Source organism: Cydia strobilella, chromosome 15 (assembly GCF_947568885.1).
Source record: "Cydia strobilella chromosome 15, ilCydStro3.1, whole genome shotgun sequence".
Taxonomy (NCBI): Eukaryota; Metazoa; Arthropoda; class Insecta; order Lepidoptera; family Tortricidae; genus Cydia; species Cydia strobilella.
The window spans coordinates 135,984-154,733 of record NC_086055.1 but is presented as its reverse complement, the minus strand read 5'-3'; the positions used below and the strand labels follow the sequence as shown (position 1 = coordinate 154,733).

The following is an 18,750-nucleotide window of genomic DNA, read 5'->3' as shown; positions in this document are numbered from 1 at the left end:
AAAGTGACAGGCATAGTCACATTATGAGTGTAACTTACTTGCAATAAATGAATTATATATATGTATATAGTGAGTTAGTGACAAGTGACAAAAATGCAACCATGCTGCCACCGCAGGAAGCGACTTTGTTATACTATCACATCACATGTATACAATCTAAACCAAAAAAGCTGAAATTTTCAACATCAATTAAATACGGCCGATTTTTTGTAAACATTTTTAATCTTTGACTGGTCATAGTTCCATTTGTATGGAAATCGTCACCGCCACGCACTATAAAAAATTTATTTCGCCATACTATGATTGTAACAGCCAAAATTGTCACAAAAAAATTACATTTTCATTTTTTTGTATGATAAGGTTTAATAATTATTTCAAAAATGAATTCCTCGTCCATAAATTACACGAAAATGATATATTACTTGCCCTAGTTGCTAAGACCTGGACGAATTGGACCTGGGGAGTCGACCCCCCCCCCTCTCCCCTTTTTGGGGGGTATGATCTCGTGTCCTTACTTACCCTCCTATAGGTTATTGTGGATGTGGTTAGGCTTTTTTGTGGGAGTTTTATTCCTTCGCTTTTACCAGTGACTTCAATTTGTGAATAGGGGATATTACTGCAATGTTCTGCTACCAGGGTGCAGCACTAGCCTTTTTAGTAAACCATAGACTAACTTATACATACTGTACCTTTAACAGGTTTTTGACAAGTTTTCAGAGATAATAAAATATAACGTTGATGCATCAAGGCGGTTTGTTTACAGAGGACCTACCGGGAGACGCGAATCCGAAATTTCGCTATCTCCCTCTTTATCGCTCGAATATGCAAGAGCGACAGAGATGCTAGATAACGAAATTTCGATTTTTCTTGTTTCGCGATAGACCCTCAGATTGTGGAAGGGGCGCCACCCGTGCAGAGCTTCGCATAATATTCTCTATTGTGATTTTTGTATAACATCAGCATTTTGGATAGCGGCCTACTCAATAAGTACAACATTAATATTTAATATATTTATTATTTATAATATAATAACTCTCGTCTCCTCTCAACACTTAACGTCACAGAGCCGAAACAGCAAGAATCTCGAGCAATACGAGGAAATCGTTTATATTTGTACAACTGGAACCGACTTAATACTGAACACAACTGTCGGCCGAGCGACCGGCCGGCGAGCCGAAGCGATTACACGATTTCGATTAACTATAAACATAACGTGGAATGCAAGAGGATATTTCACTGATACGTCGATTTCGAAAATTCACACAAAATATCATCGGGCAAATAATTCACAGGGAGGGTGTATAAATAGTATATATTATTTAATAGTAACAACTAATCGACCGAAGGTGCGAGGCACCGAGGGGGAACAATATTTACAATGGACGCGGCCCGACAGCTTTAAATAAGTAATACACGTACTTAACAACCTACGCACTCTCTACATAGACAAATAGGCCGCTCTCCCTCCGACGTCCAGTTTTCTGCAGGATCCAGTTTTCTGTAGGACGCGGGCGGGATCCCGCAGACGGAACGTTACTATACTATCACGTACACTAATAAAACGGAATCCTGCAGAAAACCGTATCCCGCAAGAAACCGGACGTCAGGGGGCGGGGGCTCCTGGGGCTAAGATCCGGGGCGGGGCGTCACCTATCCGGAGACTTTCGTGCAATATGTTCAAGTGCTAAAATTATAAACTACAAGCGGATAACACTGGCGGGCCTCTGACTGCCGCACAACGGCTGCCCGCACTCGGCAGTCAGCAGCTCTAACGGGGTGAGATAGTGTGACGCCTCGCCCCGGCGCGGGGTGCGGTGTGCGGGGTGCGGGGTGCGGGGCGCGGGGTGCGGGGACCACACTCCGGTCCGGCCATCCCTCACTCGCCTAGTCCTCGAGGTTGCGGAAGGCGGCGGCCATGTCCTCGAGCAGCTGGTCGAAGTCCGCCTTGATCTTCGCCTCGCCCTCCTTCACGGGGTCCTGTCGCCGAAACATTGCATTCTAATTATTCCAAACGTACGACTTGGATTTTGCCTCAGGCCTAGTTACTCGATTTGAACTCGGCCGGCGAGCGCTCGTGCCCGAACTGACGAAAGCTAATATTTTTTTCTTGTCGCGAATGAAACCGTTTGCCCGCCGACAATTTTCCCTATCGGATTATCCGTCAATTTCTATGTATTTTCAAAATTTCAGGCACAGATGACTAGTAGAAATTATGCAGTGATTCGTTCGTTTTGGCGGGTTCGAGTCGGAAGATACCGCCGAAAGGTCTGGGGCCCGTTTATCTTGTAGCTTGCGATACGAGTGACTCCCTTTGTGACGAAAGCTGTCAAAAAGTGACATCCGCTCGTATTGCGAGCTCCGAGCTTTTGATAGACGGGCCCCTGCACTGAAACGTAGGCTCTTAATGGAAGTTTTAAGAAAACTCACTTATCCAAAAATAATTATCGGCCTTCTCGTGGCATTCGTTATAGAAATCCTACTCTTAGTAGAAGTCGTCAATCATAATGATTAGGAAAGTTTCTCTACGAGCATTTTAGACTCCCGGTGGGTGTCGAAAAGACAATTATGATAAGTAACCTGACCTTGAATTTCATGGAGGAGAGCTGGTAGAGGATGGGCCCCATGGCGTCGCGGATGGTGTTCCACGTGACCTTGTTGTCGGACTGCGCGGTGGCCTCCACGGCGTGTCGCGACATGTCGTAGAACGAGATCATGTTCTTCAACATGCCCACCGTCTTGTAGAACGGGCAGAAGCGATCGTAGGCCGAATAGCTGTCGAGTAGATTAAAGAATAGTAACAATTCAATATATGAAAAAATATCTGATTATGTAGACAAAGTGAACCTTTAGAGTTAAGAGGGAAAAATAGCTACTGACACTAGGCACTTTTACCATACAATTTCCATTTCGGGAGAAAACTGTTTCCACTAGCTAAATCTTGTTTTGCAGAGGAAACTTGACCAATATACTTTGCGGGCTTACCATTTAGAGAATCAAAGCAACAATGACTTGCCAACACTAAATGAATCCTCAACCTTTCTAGAGCGACGAGCTGCTACTTTGGAGTCGCTGGGACTAGAGTCGCGCGCACCGGGCGACGCTCTAGCTTAATAAGCTCAACATCGAGTAATGTCAAAGCGGTTAAGCCGCTGAAGTCTAAATGTAAGTACTGTCCATCTAATGTTCACAAGCTGCACCAGTGCTAAGCTTTCAACAGATGTTACACTATTGTCCGGGGTCGGGTACGAGCTCGTTCCCACTATGTCGGATGTCGAAAGGATTTTTAATCGGGTGTCGGCGCCTCTGTTCACACTAGTCGGGTGTCGGCCACGCCCGCAGCTGGTGCCATTTGAGGTTCTCATGAGACGCGCGGGGGGTGCGGGGGGTGCGGGGGGCGCGGGGGGTGCGGGGGGTGCGGGGGGCGCGGGGGGGTGCGGGGGGTGCGGGGGCGGTCCGACACCCGGCATCACGTGAACAGCGCCGCCGACACAGCCGCCGGACGGAGGGCTGACAAAACACACGATATTTTATGTCGGCTTCGACACAAAATCGTTGTCGTTCGTGTGTGAACAGCTTCATATAAAATGTTCTGCCGCTACGACACCCGATTAAAAATCGTTCCGAGATCCGACATAGTGGGAACGAGCTCTACCTGTTCTGCTGCAGGAAGTCGTCCTTGTGATTTTGTCGGTCTCGGCCAGCGACGCCTTGCCGACCAGCTGCACGATGTCTGACAGATCGTCCTCCTGGGGGTCTCCTTGTGACAGATGTTACACTATTGTCCAGGGTCGGGTACCTGTTCTGCTGCAGGAAGTCGTCCTTGAGCAGCTTGGCGACCTCGAGTGTGATCTTGTCGGTCTCGGCCAGCGACGCCTTGCCGACCAGCTGCACGATTTCTGACAAATCTTCTTCTTCCTGGAGAATCTCCTTGACCTGTCATATATCAAATGGTCAGTTTAACGTTCTTTGAGGAATAAAATACAAAATTGTTCAGATAATCGACACACAAAATGTTTTTCCAACCCTCAGTCTTAAGAGCCCGTAGTCGATTTGAAAACGCGCGAAGATACGACTTTTACACAGTAACCGAACGCCGGCCGCTGCTTGAAATAACGCGACCGCCTAAACAATATTGATACTTTCGCAACATTATGCGTCACTTTATAACTTTAATTAGGTTAAAATAAAACTTTCGGTAAATTTGATATAATCGTTTATTACTCTTAACAATTTACCTATGTATTCATATAATACATACAAATTATATAGCATTATGATAATGATTTGCACTAAGGCAATATCTTATATATATATATAATCATCTTACTCGCGTTATCCCAGCCTTTTTGCCACGGCTCATGGAAGTCTGCTGGGGTCCGCTTGGCAACTAATCCCAAGAATTGGCGTAGGCACTAGTTTTTACGAAAGCGACTGCGATCTGACTTTCCAACGTTCCAACCCAGAGGGGAAACTAGCCTTTTGTTGAAATTTGGTATACAGATAGTTTGAATCCCGGGGAAGGACATAGAATACTTTTTATTCAAGAACTCACCCTTTAAGGAGGTGGAAATTTGTATGGGGAATCAATAAACGCTGAACCGATTAAGATGAAATGAGGTATGGACATAGTTTGAGTCCCTGGGGAAGGACATAGGATAGGTTTTACCCCAGAAACGAGGGGGGGGGGGGGGGGGGAATGGAAATTTGTATGGGATCCAATAAAACCGATTTGGATGGAATTTGATATTATGGAGATAGTCTTAATCGTTGGGAAGGGTGATAATAATTTTTATTTCCAAAGTCATCCTCTTCTCTTCTCCACTCTTCTAACGCTCGCTCAACGTGTGGTTGGTTGTACGATGAATACTGCTCAAGACCTGGAACACCTGGAGTGCTTCTGGGTGCAAAGGGTCAGGGGTAACACTCGCTCAACGTGCCGCTGGTAGAGTATGATGGGGAAAACTCAAGACCTGGAACACCTGAAGTGCTGCTGGGTGCAAAGGGTCAGGGGTAACACTCGCTCAACATGCCGCTGGTAGTGTGTAGTGTACGATGGATACAGCTCAAGACCTGGAACACCTGGAATGCTTCTGGGTGCAAAGAGTCAGGGGTAACACTAGCTCAACGTGCTGCTGGTAGTGTATGATAGGGAAAGCTCCAGACCTGGAACACCTGGAGTGCTGCTGGGTACAAGGGGTCAGGGGTAACGGGTAACACTCGCTCAACGTGCCGCTGGTAGTGTATGATGGGGAAAGCTCCAGATCTGAAACACCTGGAGTGCTGCTGAGTGCAAATGGTGAAGGGCAAAGGGTGGGTAACACTCGCTCAACGTGTTGTGGGTAGTGTATGACGGAGACAGCTCAAAACCTGGAACACCTGGAGTGCTGCTGGACGCATCGGATCAGGGATAAAACTCTTTTAATCTGAAGTTGGTAGAGTATGCTGTAGGCAGGTTAAGTTCTTCAAGACCTGGAACACCTGGAGGGCTGCCAGATGAAGCAGCCACCTGACCAGAGCTACCACACGTTTAACATGCAGTAGGTACTGGGGGTTAAAAGGGGGTGAAAGTTCTGATAACAATAAATGAACCTGAGTTCCACTAGGTACAGCCAGGGTTCAGCATCAGCTCTATCTTGGGTACTGCTCTCCCAAGTGTTCATCAAGACGTGTCGGAGGACCAAAACAGCGTGTGCCTATGTTGCACGAAACCTGAGTTCCACTAGGTACAGCCAGGGTTCAGCATCAGCTCCATCTTGGGTACTGCTCTCCTAATTGCTCATCAAGACGTGTCGAATAACCAAAACAGCGTGTGCCTATGTTGCACGAAACCTGATTTCCACTAGGTACAGCCAGGGTTCAGCATCAGCTCCATCTTGGGTACTGCTCTCCTAATTGCTCATCAAGACGTGTCGGAAGACCAAAACAGCGTGTGCCTATGTTGCACCAAACCTGCGTTCCACTAGGTACAGCCAGGGTTCAGCATCAGCTCCATCTTGGGTACTGCTCTCCTAATTGCTCATCAAGACGTGTCGAATAACCAAAACAGCGTGTGCCTATGTTGCACGAAACCTGATTTCCACTAGGTACAGCCAGGGTTCAGCATCAGCTCCATCTTGGGTACTGCTCTCCTAATTGCTCATCAAGACGTGTCGGAAGACCAAAACAGCGTGTGCCTATGTTGCACCAAACCTGCGTTCCACTAGGTACAGCCAGGGTTCAGCATCAGCTCCATCTTGGGTACTGCTCTCCTAATTGCTCATCAAGACGTGTCGAATAACCAAATCAGCGTGTGCCTATGTTGCACGAAACCTGATTTCCACTAGGTACAGCCAGGGTTCAGCATCAGCTCCATCTTGGGTACTGCTCTCCTAATTGCTCATCAAGACGTGTCGGAAGACCAAAACAGCGTGTGCCTATGTTGCACCAAACCTGCTTTCCACTAGGTACAGCCAGGGTCCAGCATCAGCTCCATCTTGGGTACTGCTCTCCTAATTGCTCATCAAGACGTGTCGAATAACCAAATCAGCGTGTGCCTATGTTGCACGAAACCTGATTTCCACTAGGTACAGCCAGGGTTCAGCATCAGCTCCATCTTGGGTACTGCTCTCCTAATTGCTCATCAAGACGTGTCGGAAGACCAAAACAGCGTGTGCCTATGTTGCACCAAACCTGCTTTCCACTAGGTACAGCCAGGGTCCAGCATCAGCTCCATCTTGGGTACTGCTCTCCTAATTGCTCATCAAGACGTGTCGAATAACCAAAACAGCGTGTGCCTATGTTGCACGAAACCTGATTTCCACTAGGTACAGCCAGGGTTCAGCATCAGCTCCATCTTGGGTACTGCTCTCCTAATTGCTCATCAAGACGTGTCAGAAGACCAAAACAGCGTGTGCCTATGTTGCACCAAACCTGCGTTCCACTAGGTACAGCCAGGGTTCAGCATCAGCTCCATCTTGGGTACTGCTCTCCTAATTGCTCATCAAGACGTGTCGAATAACCAAAACAGCGTGTGCCTATGTTGCACGAAACCTGATTTCCACTAGGTACAGTCAGGGTTCAGCATCAGCTCCATCTTGGGTACTGCTCTCCTAATTGCTCATCAAGACAGACCAAAACAGCGTGTGCCTATGTTGCACTAAACCTGCGTTCCACTAGGTACAGCCAGGGTTCAGCATCAGCTCAGCTCTATGTATACTAAAACCTTCTCCAGAATGTAACAAACACTTTTCTAAAAACCGCATTAAAATCGGTTCAGCCAAATGCGAGATAATCGCGAACAAACATACATACATACATACATACATACATATACATACAAACATACGGGTCAAACTGAGAACCTCCTTTTTTTTGAAGGCGGTTAATAAACAAGTACTTACAACCCAAGGATTAAAGTTTCTGGTCGCAGTTTACACGCACACAGTACAGCCAAACACGCAAACAAATATAACTTTTTACACGGCGAGCGACGCACACAATGATAAATAACTTCGTCGTCGTCGATGCAACGTGCGGAGCCGATCAACAAACGTCTTGCCTCTACCAGCTCCCGCGCGGGACTGAGGCCGCGAGCGCGTGTCACCGATGTTATGCCAGAAAAAGGGGAAGTTTTTAAAAAATCGTCAGAAAATAAAAGTTGCAATTTAAATAAAATGAAGTACAGCAACAGTTTAAGTAAACATTGCAGATTATTTGAGTATGCAATCTACGTCGAAAATAAGTAGATTTTCGGAGAAATTGTCACTTGTTTTGAGGTCATTTCTGGAGAAAATTGAATTCGTTTAACTTTCATTTCCTCGAACTCTAAGTCATATAACAACAATGTAATCTGATAAACCTAGAGTACAGAATATGTGTAATACAAATTTACCATTTTTAGCAGTCCAAACTTTACGAAATTTACAAATAAGAGCATCAAAGTCAGTGCTTTACACGCGTTTACCTAAACGTCCATCAGAAAAAAATTCATTACTAATTTAGTAAGCCTTTTTTCAAAAAAATGATCTGATAAACCTAGAGATAAGAAGTCGTGCTAATAGAAACCAGTACTTGTTATTTCAATTAGGTAACAAAAGGTGTACAATTTCACAGAAGAAATCTATCAACTTTACATTTTTGCGACTAAAATCGTAACCGGGCTCTTAATCTGGGAAGTAAACATGTAAGTCATACTGAACAATTTGTATTTTGAATGAAATCGCAACAAAATTAAACGAAATTTTGGCAACTTTCAGAGGCTGAATAATATTTGTAAAGTTTAAAAACAGCCTAGTATTTTTTTTATCATTTATCATGTCAATGGTAATATACAGTTTTTTTATATGGTATAGTGGTTACCTTGGTCCTGAGGGGCACGAAGTCGGGGTAGTTCTTGTCATAGAAGTCATCGAGAGCGCGCATGTACTTGCTGCAAACAAAACACGAATTGATATACTTGACGATATATTTTATAAAAGGTAATAAACTAGATTACATCTAGGAAACAATGCCGAGGGTGGCGGCGGTCACGGGGTCCGAGAAGTCAACTAATACGGTACCTGTAGGAGATGAGCCAGTTGATGGAGGGGAAGTGCTTCCTCTGGGCGAGCTTCTTGTCGAGACCCCAGAACACCTGGACGATGCCGAGGGTGGCGGCGGTCACGGGGTTCGAGAAGTCAACTAATACGGTACCTGTAGGAGATGAGCCAGTTGATGGAGGGGAAGTGCTTCCTCTGGGCGAGCTTCTTGTCGAGACCCCAGAACACCTGGACGATGCCGAGGGTGGCGGCGGTCACGGGGTTCGAGAAGTCAACTAATACGGTACCTGTAGGAGATGAGCCAGTTGATGGAGGGGAAGTGCTTCCTCTGGGCGAGCTTCTTGTCGAGACCCCAGAACACCTGGACGATGCCGAGGGTGGCGGCGGTCACGGGGTTCGAGAAGTCAACTAATACGGTACCTGTAGGAGATGAGCCAGTTGATGGAGGGGAAGTGCTTCCTCTGGGCGAGCTTCTTGTCGAGACCCCAGAACACCTGGACGATGCCGAGGGTGGCGGCGGTCACGGGGTTCGAGAAGTCAACTAATACGGTACCTGTAGGAGATGAGCCAGTTGATGGAGGGGAAGTGCTTCCTCTGGGCGAGCTTCTTGTCGAGACCCCAGAACACCTGGACGATGCCGAGGGTGGCGGCGGTCACGGGGTTCGAGAAGTCAACTAATACGGTACCTGTAGGAGATGAGCCAGTTGATGGAGGGGAAGTGCTTCCTCTGGGCGAGCTTCTTGTCGAGACCCCAGAACACCTGGACGATGCCGAGGGTGGCGGCGGTCACGGGGTTCGAGAAGTCAACTAATACGGTACCTGTAGGAGATGAGCCAGTTGATGGAGGGGAAGTGCTTCCTCTGGGCGAGCTTCTTGTCGAGACCCCAGAACACCTGGACGATGCCGAGGGTGGCGGCGGTCACGGGGTTCGAGAAGTCAACTAATACGGTACCTGTAGGAGATGAGCCAGTTGATGGAGGGGAAGTGCTTCCTCTGGGCGAGCTTCTTGTCGAGACCCCAGAACACCTGGACGATGCCGAGGGTGGCGGCGGTCACGGGGTTCGAGAAGTCAACTAATACGGTACCTGTAGGAGATGAGCCAGTTGATGGAGGGGAAGTGCTTCCTCTGGGCGAGCTTCTTGTCGAGACCCCAGAACACCTGGACGATGCCGAGGGTGGCGGCGGTCACGGGGTCCGAGAAGTCACCACCGGGCGGCGACACGGCGCCTACGATGGACACGGAACCTGGAAGAGGGAAAAAGTTGACTGATCCGTTAAAGACACCGCTAACGTACTTCATTCAATTTGATATACTTTCTGACATTTTTATTCGTTAGATAATCATTCAGGGGCGTAAGAATAAACAAGGAGGAAGAATTATTCAAAGTGTGTTTGATTATCATACGCGGCACGCCATGAGGTATCATCCACACGGGGAGCGGCCATTAAAGACTAGTCGTAGAACGGGACAATGTGCCTATGGATCGCGTACGGCACGGTGGGGAATATTAGCATATTATATGCCGCTACGGTTCACCCTTCCTATCGGGGTCGCCGGTCGCCCTGGCCGCATCCGCAGGGGCGGGGGCGGGGGCGGGGGCGGGGGCGGGGGACGCCCCAGCCCGACGGGACCAGGAGTCCGGCATCACAGACAACTCGTAAAACGGGGCAAAGCGTTTCCGGATCAGGGTGATCCAACGGTGCGGAATATGATACGCCTCACCCTCTCGGTCGGGGTTGCCCAGGCACTTGACGCGGCCGGCGCGCTCGTAGAAGGAGGCGAGGCGGGCGCCGAGGTACGCGGGGTAGCCGGAGTCCGCCGGCATCTCCGCCAGCCGCCCCGAGATCTCGCGCAGCGCCTCCGCCCAGCGCGACGTCGAGTCCGCCATCATGGACACGTTGTAGCCCATGTCGCGGAAGTACTCGGACAGCGTGATACCTGGTGAGTGGTGACAGACGGAATATGATACGCCTCACCCTCTCGGTCGGGGTTGCCCAGGCACTTGACGCGGCCGGCGCGCTCGTAGAAGGAGGCGAGGCGGGCGCCGAGGTACGCGGGGTAGCCGGAGTCCGCCGGCATCTCCGCCAGCCGCCCCGAGATCTCGCGCAGCGCCTCCGCCCAGCGCGACGTCGAGTCCGCCATCATGGACACGTTGTAGCCCATGTCGCGGAAGTACTCGGACAGCGTGATACCTGGTGAGTGGTGACAGACGGAATATGATACGCCTCACCCTCTCGGTCGGGGTTGCCCAGGCACTTGACGCGGCCGGCGCGCTCGTAGAAGGAGGCGAGGCGGGCGCCGAGGTACGCGGGGTAGCCGGAGTCCGCCGGCATCTCCGCCAGCCGCCCCGAGATCTCGCGCAGCGCCTCCGCCCAGCGCGACGTCGAGTCCGCCATCATGGACACGTTGTAGCCCATGTCGCGGAAGTACTCGGACAGCGTGATACCTGGTGAGTGGTGACAGACGGAATATGATACGCCTCACCCTCTCGGTCGGGGTTGCCCAGGCACTTGACGCGGCCGGCGCGCTCGTAGAAGGAGGCGAGGCGGGCGCCGAGGTACGCGGGGTAGCCGGAGTCCGCCGGCATCTCCGCCAGCCGCCCCGAGATCTCGCGCAGCGCCTCCGCCCAGCGCGACGTCGAGTCCGCCATCATGGACACGTTGTAGCCCATGTCGCGGAAGTACTCGGACAGCGTGATACCTGGTGAGTGGTGACAGACGGAATATGATACGCCTCACCCTCTCGGTCGGGGTTGCCCAGGCACTTGACGCGGCCGGCGCGCTCGTAGAAGGAGGCGAGGCGGGCGCCGAGGTACGCGGGGTAGCCGGAGTCCGCCGGCATCTCCGCCAGCCGCCCCGAGATCTCGCGCAGCGCCTCCGCCCAGCGCGACGTCGAGTCCGCCATCATGGACACGTTGTAGCCCATGTCGCGGAAGTACTCGGACAGCGTGATACCTGGTGAGTGGTGACAGACGGAATATGATACGCCTCACCCTCTCGGTCGGGGTTGCCCAGGCACTTGACGCGGCCGGCGCGCTCGTAGAAGGAGGCGAGGCGGGCGCCGAGGTACGCGGGGTAGCCGGAGTCCGCCGGCATCTCCGCCAGCCGCCCCGAGATCTCGCGCAGCGCCTCCGCCCAGCGCGACGTCGAGTCCGCCATCATGGACACGTTGTAGCCCATGTCGCGGAAGTACTCGGACAGCGTGATACCTGGTGAGTGGTGACAGACGGAATATGATACGCCTCACCCTCTCGGTCGGGGTTGCCCAGGCACTTGACGCGGCCGGCGCGCTCGTAGAAGGAGGCGAGGCGGGCGCCGAGGTACGCGGGGTAGCCGGAGTCCGCCGGCATCTCCGCCAGCCGCCCCGAGATCTCGCGCAGCGCCTCCGCCCAGCGCGACGTCGAGTCCGCCATCATGGACACGTTGTAGCCCATGTCGCGGAAGTACTCGGACAGCGTGATACCTGGTGAGTGGTGACAGACGGAATATGATACGCCTCACCCTCTCGGTCGGGGTTGCCCAGGCACTTGACGCGGCCGGCGCGCTCGTAGAAGGAGGCGAGGCGGGCGCCGAGGTACGCGGGGTAGCCGGAGTCCGCCGGCATCTCCGCCAGCCGCCCCGAGATCTCGCGCAGCGCCTCCGCCCAGCGCGACGTCGAGTCCGCCATCATGGACACGTTGTAGCCCATGTCGCGGAAGTACTCGGACAGCGTGATACCTGGTGAGTGGTGACAGACGGAATATGATACGCCTCACCCTCTCGGTCGGGGTTGCCCAGGCACTTGACGCGGCCGGCGCGCTCGTAGAAGGAGGCGAGGCGGGCGCCGAGGTACGCGGGGTAGCCGGAGTCCGCCGGCATCTCCGCCAGCCGCCCCGAGATCTCGCGCAGCGCCTCCGCCCAGCGCGACGTCGAGTCCGCCATCATGGACACGTTGTAGCCCATGTCGCGGAAGTACTCGGACAGCGTGATACCTGGTGAGTGGTGACAGACGGAATATGATACGCCTCACCCTCTCGGTCGGGGTTGCCCAGGCACTTGACGCGGCCGGCGCGCTCGTAGAAGGAGGCGAGGCGGGCGCCGAGGTACGCGGGGTAGCCGGAGTCCGCCGGCATCTCCGCCAGCCGCCCCGAGATCTCGCGCAGCGCCTCCGCCCAGCGCGACGTCGAGTCCGCCATCATGGACACGTTGTAGCCCATGTCGCGGAAGTACTCGGACAGCGTGATACCTGGTGAGTGGTGACAGACGGAATATGATACGCCTCACCCTCTCGGTCGGGGTTGCCCAGGCACTTGACGCGGCCGGCGCGCTCGTAGAAGGAGGCGAGGCGGGCGCCGAGGTACGCGGGGTAGCCGGAGTCCGCCGGCATCTCCGCCAGCCGCCCCGAGATCTCGCGCAGCGCCTCCGCCCAGCGCGACGTCGAGTCCGCCATCATGGACACGTTGTAGCCCATGTCGCGGAAGTACTCGGACAGCGTGATACCTGGTGAGTGGTGACAGACGGAATATGATACGCCTCACCCTCTCGGTCGGGGTTGCCCAGGCACTTGACGCGGCCGGCGCGCTCGTAGAAGGAGGCGAGGCGGGCGCCGAGGTACGCGGGGTAGCCGGAGTCCGCCGGCATCTCCGCCAGCCGCCCCGAGATCTCGCGCAGCGCCTCCGCCCAGCGCGACGTCGAGTCCGCCATCATGGACACGTTGTAGCCCATGTCGCGGAAGTACTCGGACAGCGTGATACCTGGTGAGTGGTGACAGACGGAATATGATACGCCTCACCCTCTCGGTCGGGGTTGCCCAGGCACTTGACGCGGCCGGCGCGCTCGTAGAAGGAGGCGAGGCGGGCGCCGAGGTACGCGGGGTAGCCGGAGTCCGCCGGCATCTCCGCCAGCCGCCCCGAGATCTCGCGCAGCGCCTCCGCCCAGCGCGACGTCGAGTCCGCCATCATGGACACGTTGTAGCCCATGTCGCGGAAGTACTCGGACAGCGTGATACCTGGTGAGTGGTGACAGACGGAATATGATACGCCTCACCCTCTCGGTCGGGGTTGCCCAGGCACTTGACGCGGCCGGCGCGCTCGTAGAAGGAGGCGAGGCGGGCGCCGAGGTACGCGGGGTAGCCGGAGTCCGCCGGCATCTCCGCCAGCCGCCCCGAGATCTCGCGCAGCGCCTCCGCCCAGCGCGACGTCGAGTCCGCCATCATGGACACGTTGTAGCCCATGTCGCGGAAGTACTCGGACAGCGTGATACCTGGTGAGTGGTGACAGACGGAATATGATACGCCTCACCCTCTCGGTCGGGGTTGCCCAGGCACTTGACGCGGCCGGCGCGCTCGTAGAAGGAGGCGAGGCGGGCGCCGAGGTACGCGGGGTAGCCGGAGTCCGCCGGCATCTCCGCCAGCCGCCCCGAGATCTCGCGCAGCGCCTCCGCCCAGCGCGACGTCGAGTCCGCCATCATGGACACGTTGTAGCCCATGTCGCGGAAGTACTCGGACAGCGTGATACCTGGTGAGTGGTGACAGACGGAATATGATACGCCTCACCCTCTCGGTCGGGGTTGCCCAGGCACTTGACGCGGCCGGCGCGCTCGTAGAAGGAGGCGAGGCGGGCGCCGAGGTACGCGGGGTAGCCGGAGTCCGCCGGCATCTCCGCCAGCCGCCCCGAGATCTCGCGCAGCGCCTCCGCCCAGCGCGACGTCGAGTCCGCCATCATGGACACGTTGTAGCCCATGTCGCGGAAGTACTCGGACAGCGTGATACCTGGTGAGTGGTGACAGACGGAATATGATACGCCTCACCCTCTCGGTCGGGGTTGCCCAGGCACTTGACGCGGCCGGCGCGCTCGTAGAAGGAGGCGAGGCGGGCGCCGAGGTACGCGGGGTAGCCGGAGTCCGCCGGCATCTCCGCCAGCCGCCCCGAGATCTCGCGCAGCGCCTCCGCCCAGCGCGACGTCGAGTCCGCCATCATGGACACGTTGTAGCCCATGTCGCGGAAGTACTCGGACAGCGTGATACCTGGTGAGTGGTGACAGACGGAATATGATACGCCTCACCCTCTCGGTCGGGGTTGCCCAGGCACTTGACGCGGCCGGCGCGCTCGTAGAAGGAGGCGAGGCGGGCGCCGAGGTACGCGGGGTAGCCGGAGTCCGCCGGCATCTCCGCCAGCCGCCCCGAGATCTCGCGCAGCGCCTCCGCCCAGCGCGACGTCGAGTCCGCCATCATGGACACGTTGTAGCCCATGTCGCGGAAGTACTCGGACAGCGTGATACCTGGTGAGTGGTGACAGACGGAATATGATACGCCTCACCCTCTCGGTCGGGGTTGCCCAGGCACTTGACGCGGCCGGCGCGCTCGTAGAAGGAGGCGAGGCGGGCGCCGAGGTACGCGGGGTAGCCGGAGTCCGCCGGCATCTCCGCCAGCCGCCCCGAGATCTCGCGCAGCGCCTCCGCCCAGCGCGACGTCGAGTCCGCCATCATGGACACGTTGTAGCCCATGTCGCGGAAGTACTCGGACAGCGTGATACCTGGTGAGTGGTGACAGACGGAATATGATACGCCTCACCCTCTCGGTCGGGGTTGCCCAGGCACTTGACGCGGCCGGCGCGCTCGTAGAAGGAGGCGAGGCGGGCGCCGAGGTACGCGGGGTAGCCGGAGTCCGCCGGCATCTCCGCCAGCCGCCCCGAGATCTCGCGCAGCGCCTCCGCCCAGCGCGACGTCGAGTCCGCCATCATGGACACGTTGTAGCCCATGTCGCGGAAGTACTCGGACAGCGTGATACCTGGTGAGTGGTGACAGACGGAATATGATACGCCTCACCCTCTCGGTCGGGGTTGCCCAGGCACTTGACGCGGCCGGCGCGCTCGTAGAAGGAGGCGAGGCGGGCGCCGAGGTACGCGGGGTAGCCGGAGTCCGCCGGCATCTCCGCCAGCCGCCCCGAGATCTCGCGCAGCGCCTCCGCCCAGCGCGACGTCGAGTCCGCCATCATGGACACGTTGTAGCCCATGTCGCGGAAGTACTCGGACAGCGTGATACCTGGTGAGTGGTGACAGACGGAATATGATACGCCTCACCCTCTCGGTCGGGGTTGCCCAGGCACTTGACGCGGCCGGCGCGCTCGTAGAAGGAGGCGAGGCGGGCGCCGAGGTACGCGGGGTAGCCGGAGTCCGCCGGCATCTCCGCCAGCCGCCCCGAGATCTCGCGCAGCGCCTCCGCCCAGCGCGACGTCGAGTCCGCCATCATGGACACGTTGTAGCCCATGTCGCGGAAGTACTCGGACAGCGTGATACCTGGTGAGTGGTGACAGACGGAATATGATACGCCTCACCCTCTCGGTCGGGGTTGCCCAGGCACTTGACGCGGCCGGCGCGCTCGTAGAAGGAGGCGAGGCGGGCGCCGAGGTACGCGGGGTAGCCGGAGTCCGCCGGCATCTCCGCCAGCCGCCCCGAGATCTCGCGCAGCGCCTCCGCCCAGCGCGACGTCGAGTCCGCCATCATGGACACGTTGTAGCCCATGTCGCGGAAGTACTCGGACAGCGTGATACCTGGTGAGTGGTGACAGACGGAATATGATACGCCTCACCCTCTCGGTCGGGGTTGCCCAGGCACTTGACGCGGCCGGCGCGCTCGTAGAAGGAGGCGAGGCGGGCGCCGAGGTACGCGGGGTAGCCGGAGTCCGCCGGCATCTCCGCCAGCCGCCCCGAGATCTCGCGCAGCGCCTCCGCCCAGCGCGACGTCGAGTCCGCCATCATGGACACGTTGTAGCCCATGTCGCGGAAGTACTCGGACAGCGTGATACCTGGTGAGTGGTGACAGACGGAATATGATACGCCTCACCCTCTCGGTCGGGGTTGCCCAGGCACTTGACGCGGCCGGCGCGCTCGTAGAAGGAGGCGAGGCGGGCGCCGAGGTACGCGGGGTAGCCGGAGTCCGCCGGCATCTCCGCCAGCCGCCCCGAGATCTCGCGCAGCGCCTCCGCCCAGCGCGACGTCGAGTCCGCCATCATGGACACGTTGTAGCCCATGTCGCGGAAGTACTCGGACAGCGTGATACCTGGTGAGTGGTGACAGACGGAATATGATACGCCTCACCCTCTCGGTCGGGGTTGCCCAGGCACTTGACGCGGCCGGCGCGCTCGTAGAAGGAGGCGAGGCGGGCGCCGAGGTACGCGGGGTAGCCGGAGTCCGCCGGCATCTCCGCCAGCCGCCCCGAGATCTCGCGCAGCGCCTCCGCCCAGCGCGACGTCGAGTCCGCCATCATGGACACGTTGTAGCCCATGTCGCGGAAGTACTCGGACAGCGTGATACCTGGTGAGTGGTGACAGACGGAATATGATACGCCTCACCCTCTCGGTCGGGGTTGCCCAGGCACTTGACGCGGCCGGCGCGCTCGTAGAAGGAGGCGAGGCGGGCGCCGAGGTACGCGGGGTAGCCGGAGTCCGCCGGCATCTCCGCCAGCCGCCCCGAGATCTCGCGCAGCGCCTCCGCCCAGCGCGACGTCGAGTCCGCCATCATGGACACGTTGTAGCCCATGTCGCGGAAGTACTCGGACAGCGTGATACCTGGTGAGTGGTGACAGACGGAATATGATACGCCTCACCCTCTCGGTCGGGGTTGCCCAGGCACTTGACGCGGCCGGCGCGCTCGTAGAAGGAGGCGAGGCGGGCGCCGAGGTACGCGGGGTAGCCGGAGTCCGCCGGCATCTCCGCCAGCCGCCCCGAGATCTCGCGCAGCGCCTCCGCCCAGCGCGACGTCGAGTCCGCCATCATGGACACGTTGTAGCCCATGTCGCGGAAGTACTCGGACAGCGTGATACCTGGTGAGTGGTGACAGACGGAATATGATACGCCTCACCCTCTCGGTCGGGGTTGCCCAGGCACTTGACGCGGCCGGCGCGCTCGTAGAAGGAGGCGAGGCGGGCGCCGAGGTACGCGGGGTAGCCGGAGTCCGCCGGCATCTCCGCCAGCCGCCCCGAGATCTCGCGCAGCGCCTCCGCCCAGCGCGACGTCGAGTCCGCCATCATGGACACGTTGTAGCCCATGTCGCGGAAGTACTCGGACAGCGTGATACCTGGTGAGTGGTGACAGACGGAATATGATACGCCTCACCCTCTCGGTCGGGGTTGCCCAGGCACTTGACGCGGCCGGCGCGCTCGTAGAAGGAGGCGAGGCGGGCGCCGAGGTACGCGGGGTAGCCGGAGTCCGCCGGCATCTCCGCCAGCCGCCCCGAGATCTCGCGCAGCGCCTCCGCCCAGCGCGACGTCGAGTCCGCCATCATGGACACGTTGTAGCCCATGTCGCGGAAGTACTCGGACAGCGTGATACCTGGTGAGTGGTGACAGACGGAATATGATACGCCTCACCCTCTCGGTCGGGGTTGCCCAGGCACTTGACGCGGCCGGCGCGCTCGTAGAAGGAGGCGAGGCGGGCGCCGAGGTACGCGGGGTAGCCGGAGTCCGCCGGCATCTCCGCCAGCCGCCCCGAGATCTCGCGCAGCGCCTCCGCCCAGCGCGACGTCGAGTCCGCCATCATGGACACGTTGTAGCCCATGTCGCGGAAGTACTCGGACAGCGTGATACCTGGTGAGTGGTGACAGACGGAATATGATACGCCTCACCCTCTCGGTCGGGGTTGCCCAGGCACTTGACGCGGCCGGCGCGCTCGTAGAAGGAGGCGAGGCGGGCGCCGAGGTACGCGGGGTAGCCGGAGTCCGCCGGCATCTCCGCCAGCCGCCCCGAGATCTCGCGCAGCGCCTCCGCCCAGCGCGACGTCGAGTCCGCCATCATGGACACGTTGTAGCCCATGTCGCGGAAGTACTCGGACAGCGTGATACCTGGTGAGTGGTGACAGACGGAATATGATACGCCTCACCCTCTCGGTCGGGGTTGCCCAGGCACTTGACGCGGCCGGCGCGCTCGTAGAAGGAGGCGAGGCGGGCGCCGAGGTACGCGGGGTAGCCGGAGTCCGCCGGCATCTCCGCCAGCCGCCCCGAGATCTCGCGCAGCGCCTCCGCCCAGCGCGACGTCGAGTCCGCCATCATGGACACGTTGTAGCCCATGTCGCGGAAGTACTCGGACAGCGTGATACCTGGTGAGTGGTGACAGACGGAATATGATACGCCTCACCCTCTCGGTCGGGGTTGCCCAGGCACTTGACGCGGCCGGCGCGCTCGTAGAAGGAGGCGAGGCGGGCGCCGAGGTACGCGGGGTAGCCGGAGTCCGCCGGCATCTCCGCCAGCCGCCCCGAGATCTCGC

At 56.9% G+C, this 18,750-nt stretch overlaps 1 protein-coding gene across 1 annotated transcript in view; it reads right to left on the bottom strand.

Moving 5' to 3' along the window:
* Nucleotides 1–995: 995 nt before the first annotated feature.
* LOC134747692 (V-type proton ATPase catalytic subunit A) overlaps nt 996–18,750 on the bottom strand; it is a 34,481-nt gene continuing 16,726 nt past the window's right edge. The window contains exons 10-14 of the mRNA XM_063682298.1: nt 9,602–9,761; nt 8,338–8,407; nt 3,797–3,933; nt 2,583–2,772; nt 996–1,977 (exon numbers count right to left, since the gene is read on the bottom strand). Of these exons, the coding sequence (XP_063538368.1) occupies nt 1,885–1,977; nt 2,583–2,772; nt 3,797–3,933; nt 8,338–8,407; nt 9,602–9,761 (650 nt within the window). The 3' untranslated portion in view covers nt 996–1,884. The remainder of the gene's footprint in view (nt 1,978–2,582; nt 2,773–3,796; nt 3,934–8,337; nt 8,408–9,601; nt 9,762–18,750) is intronic.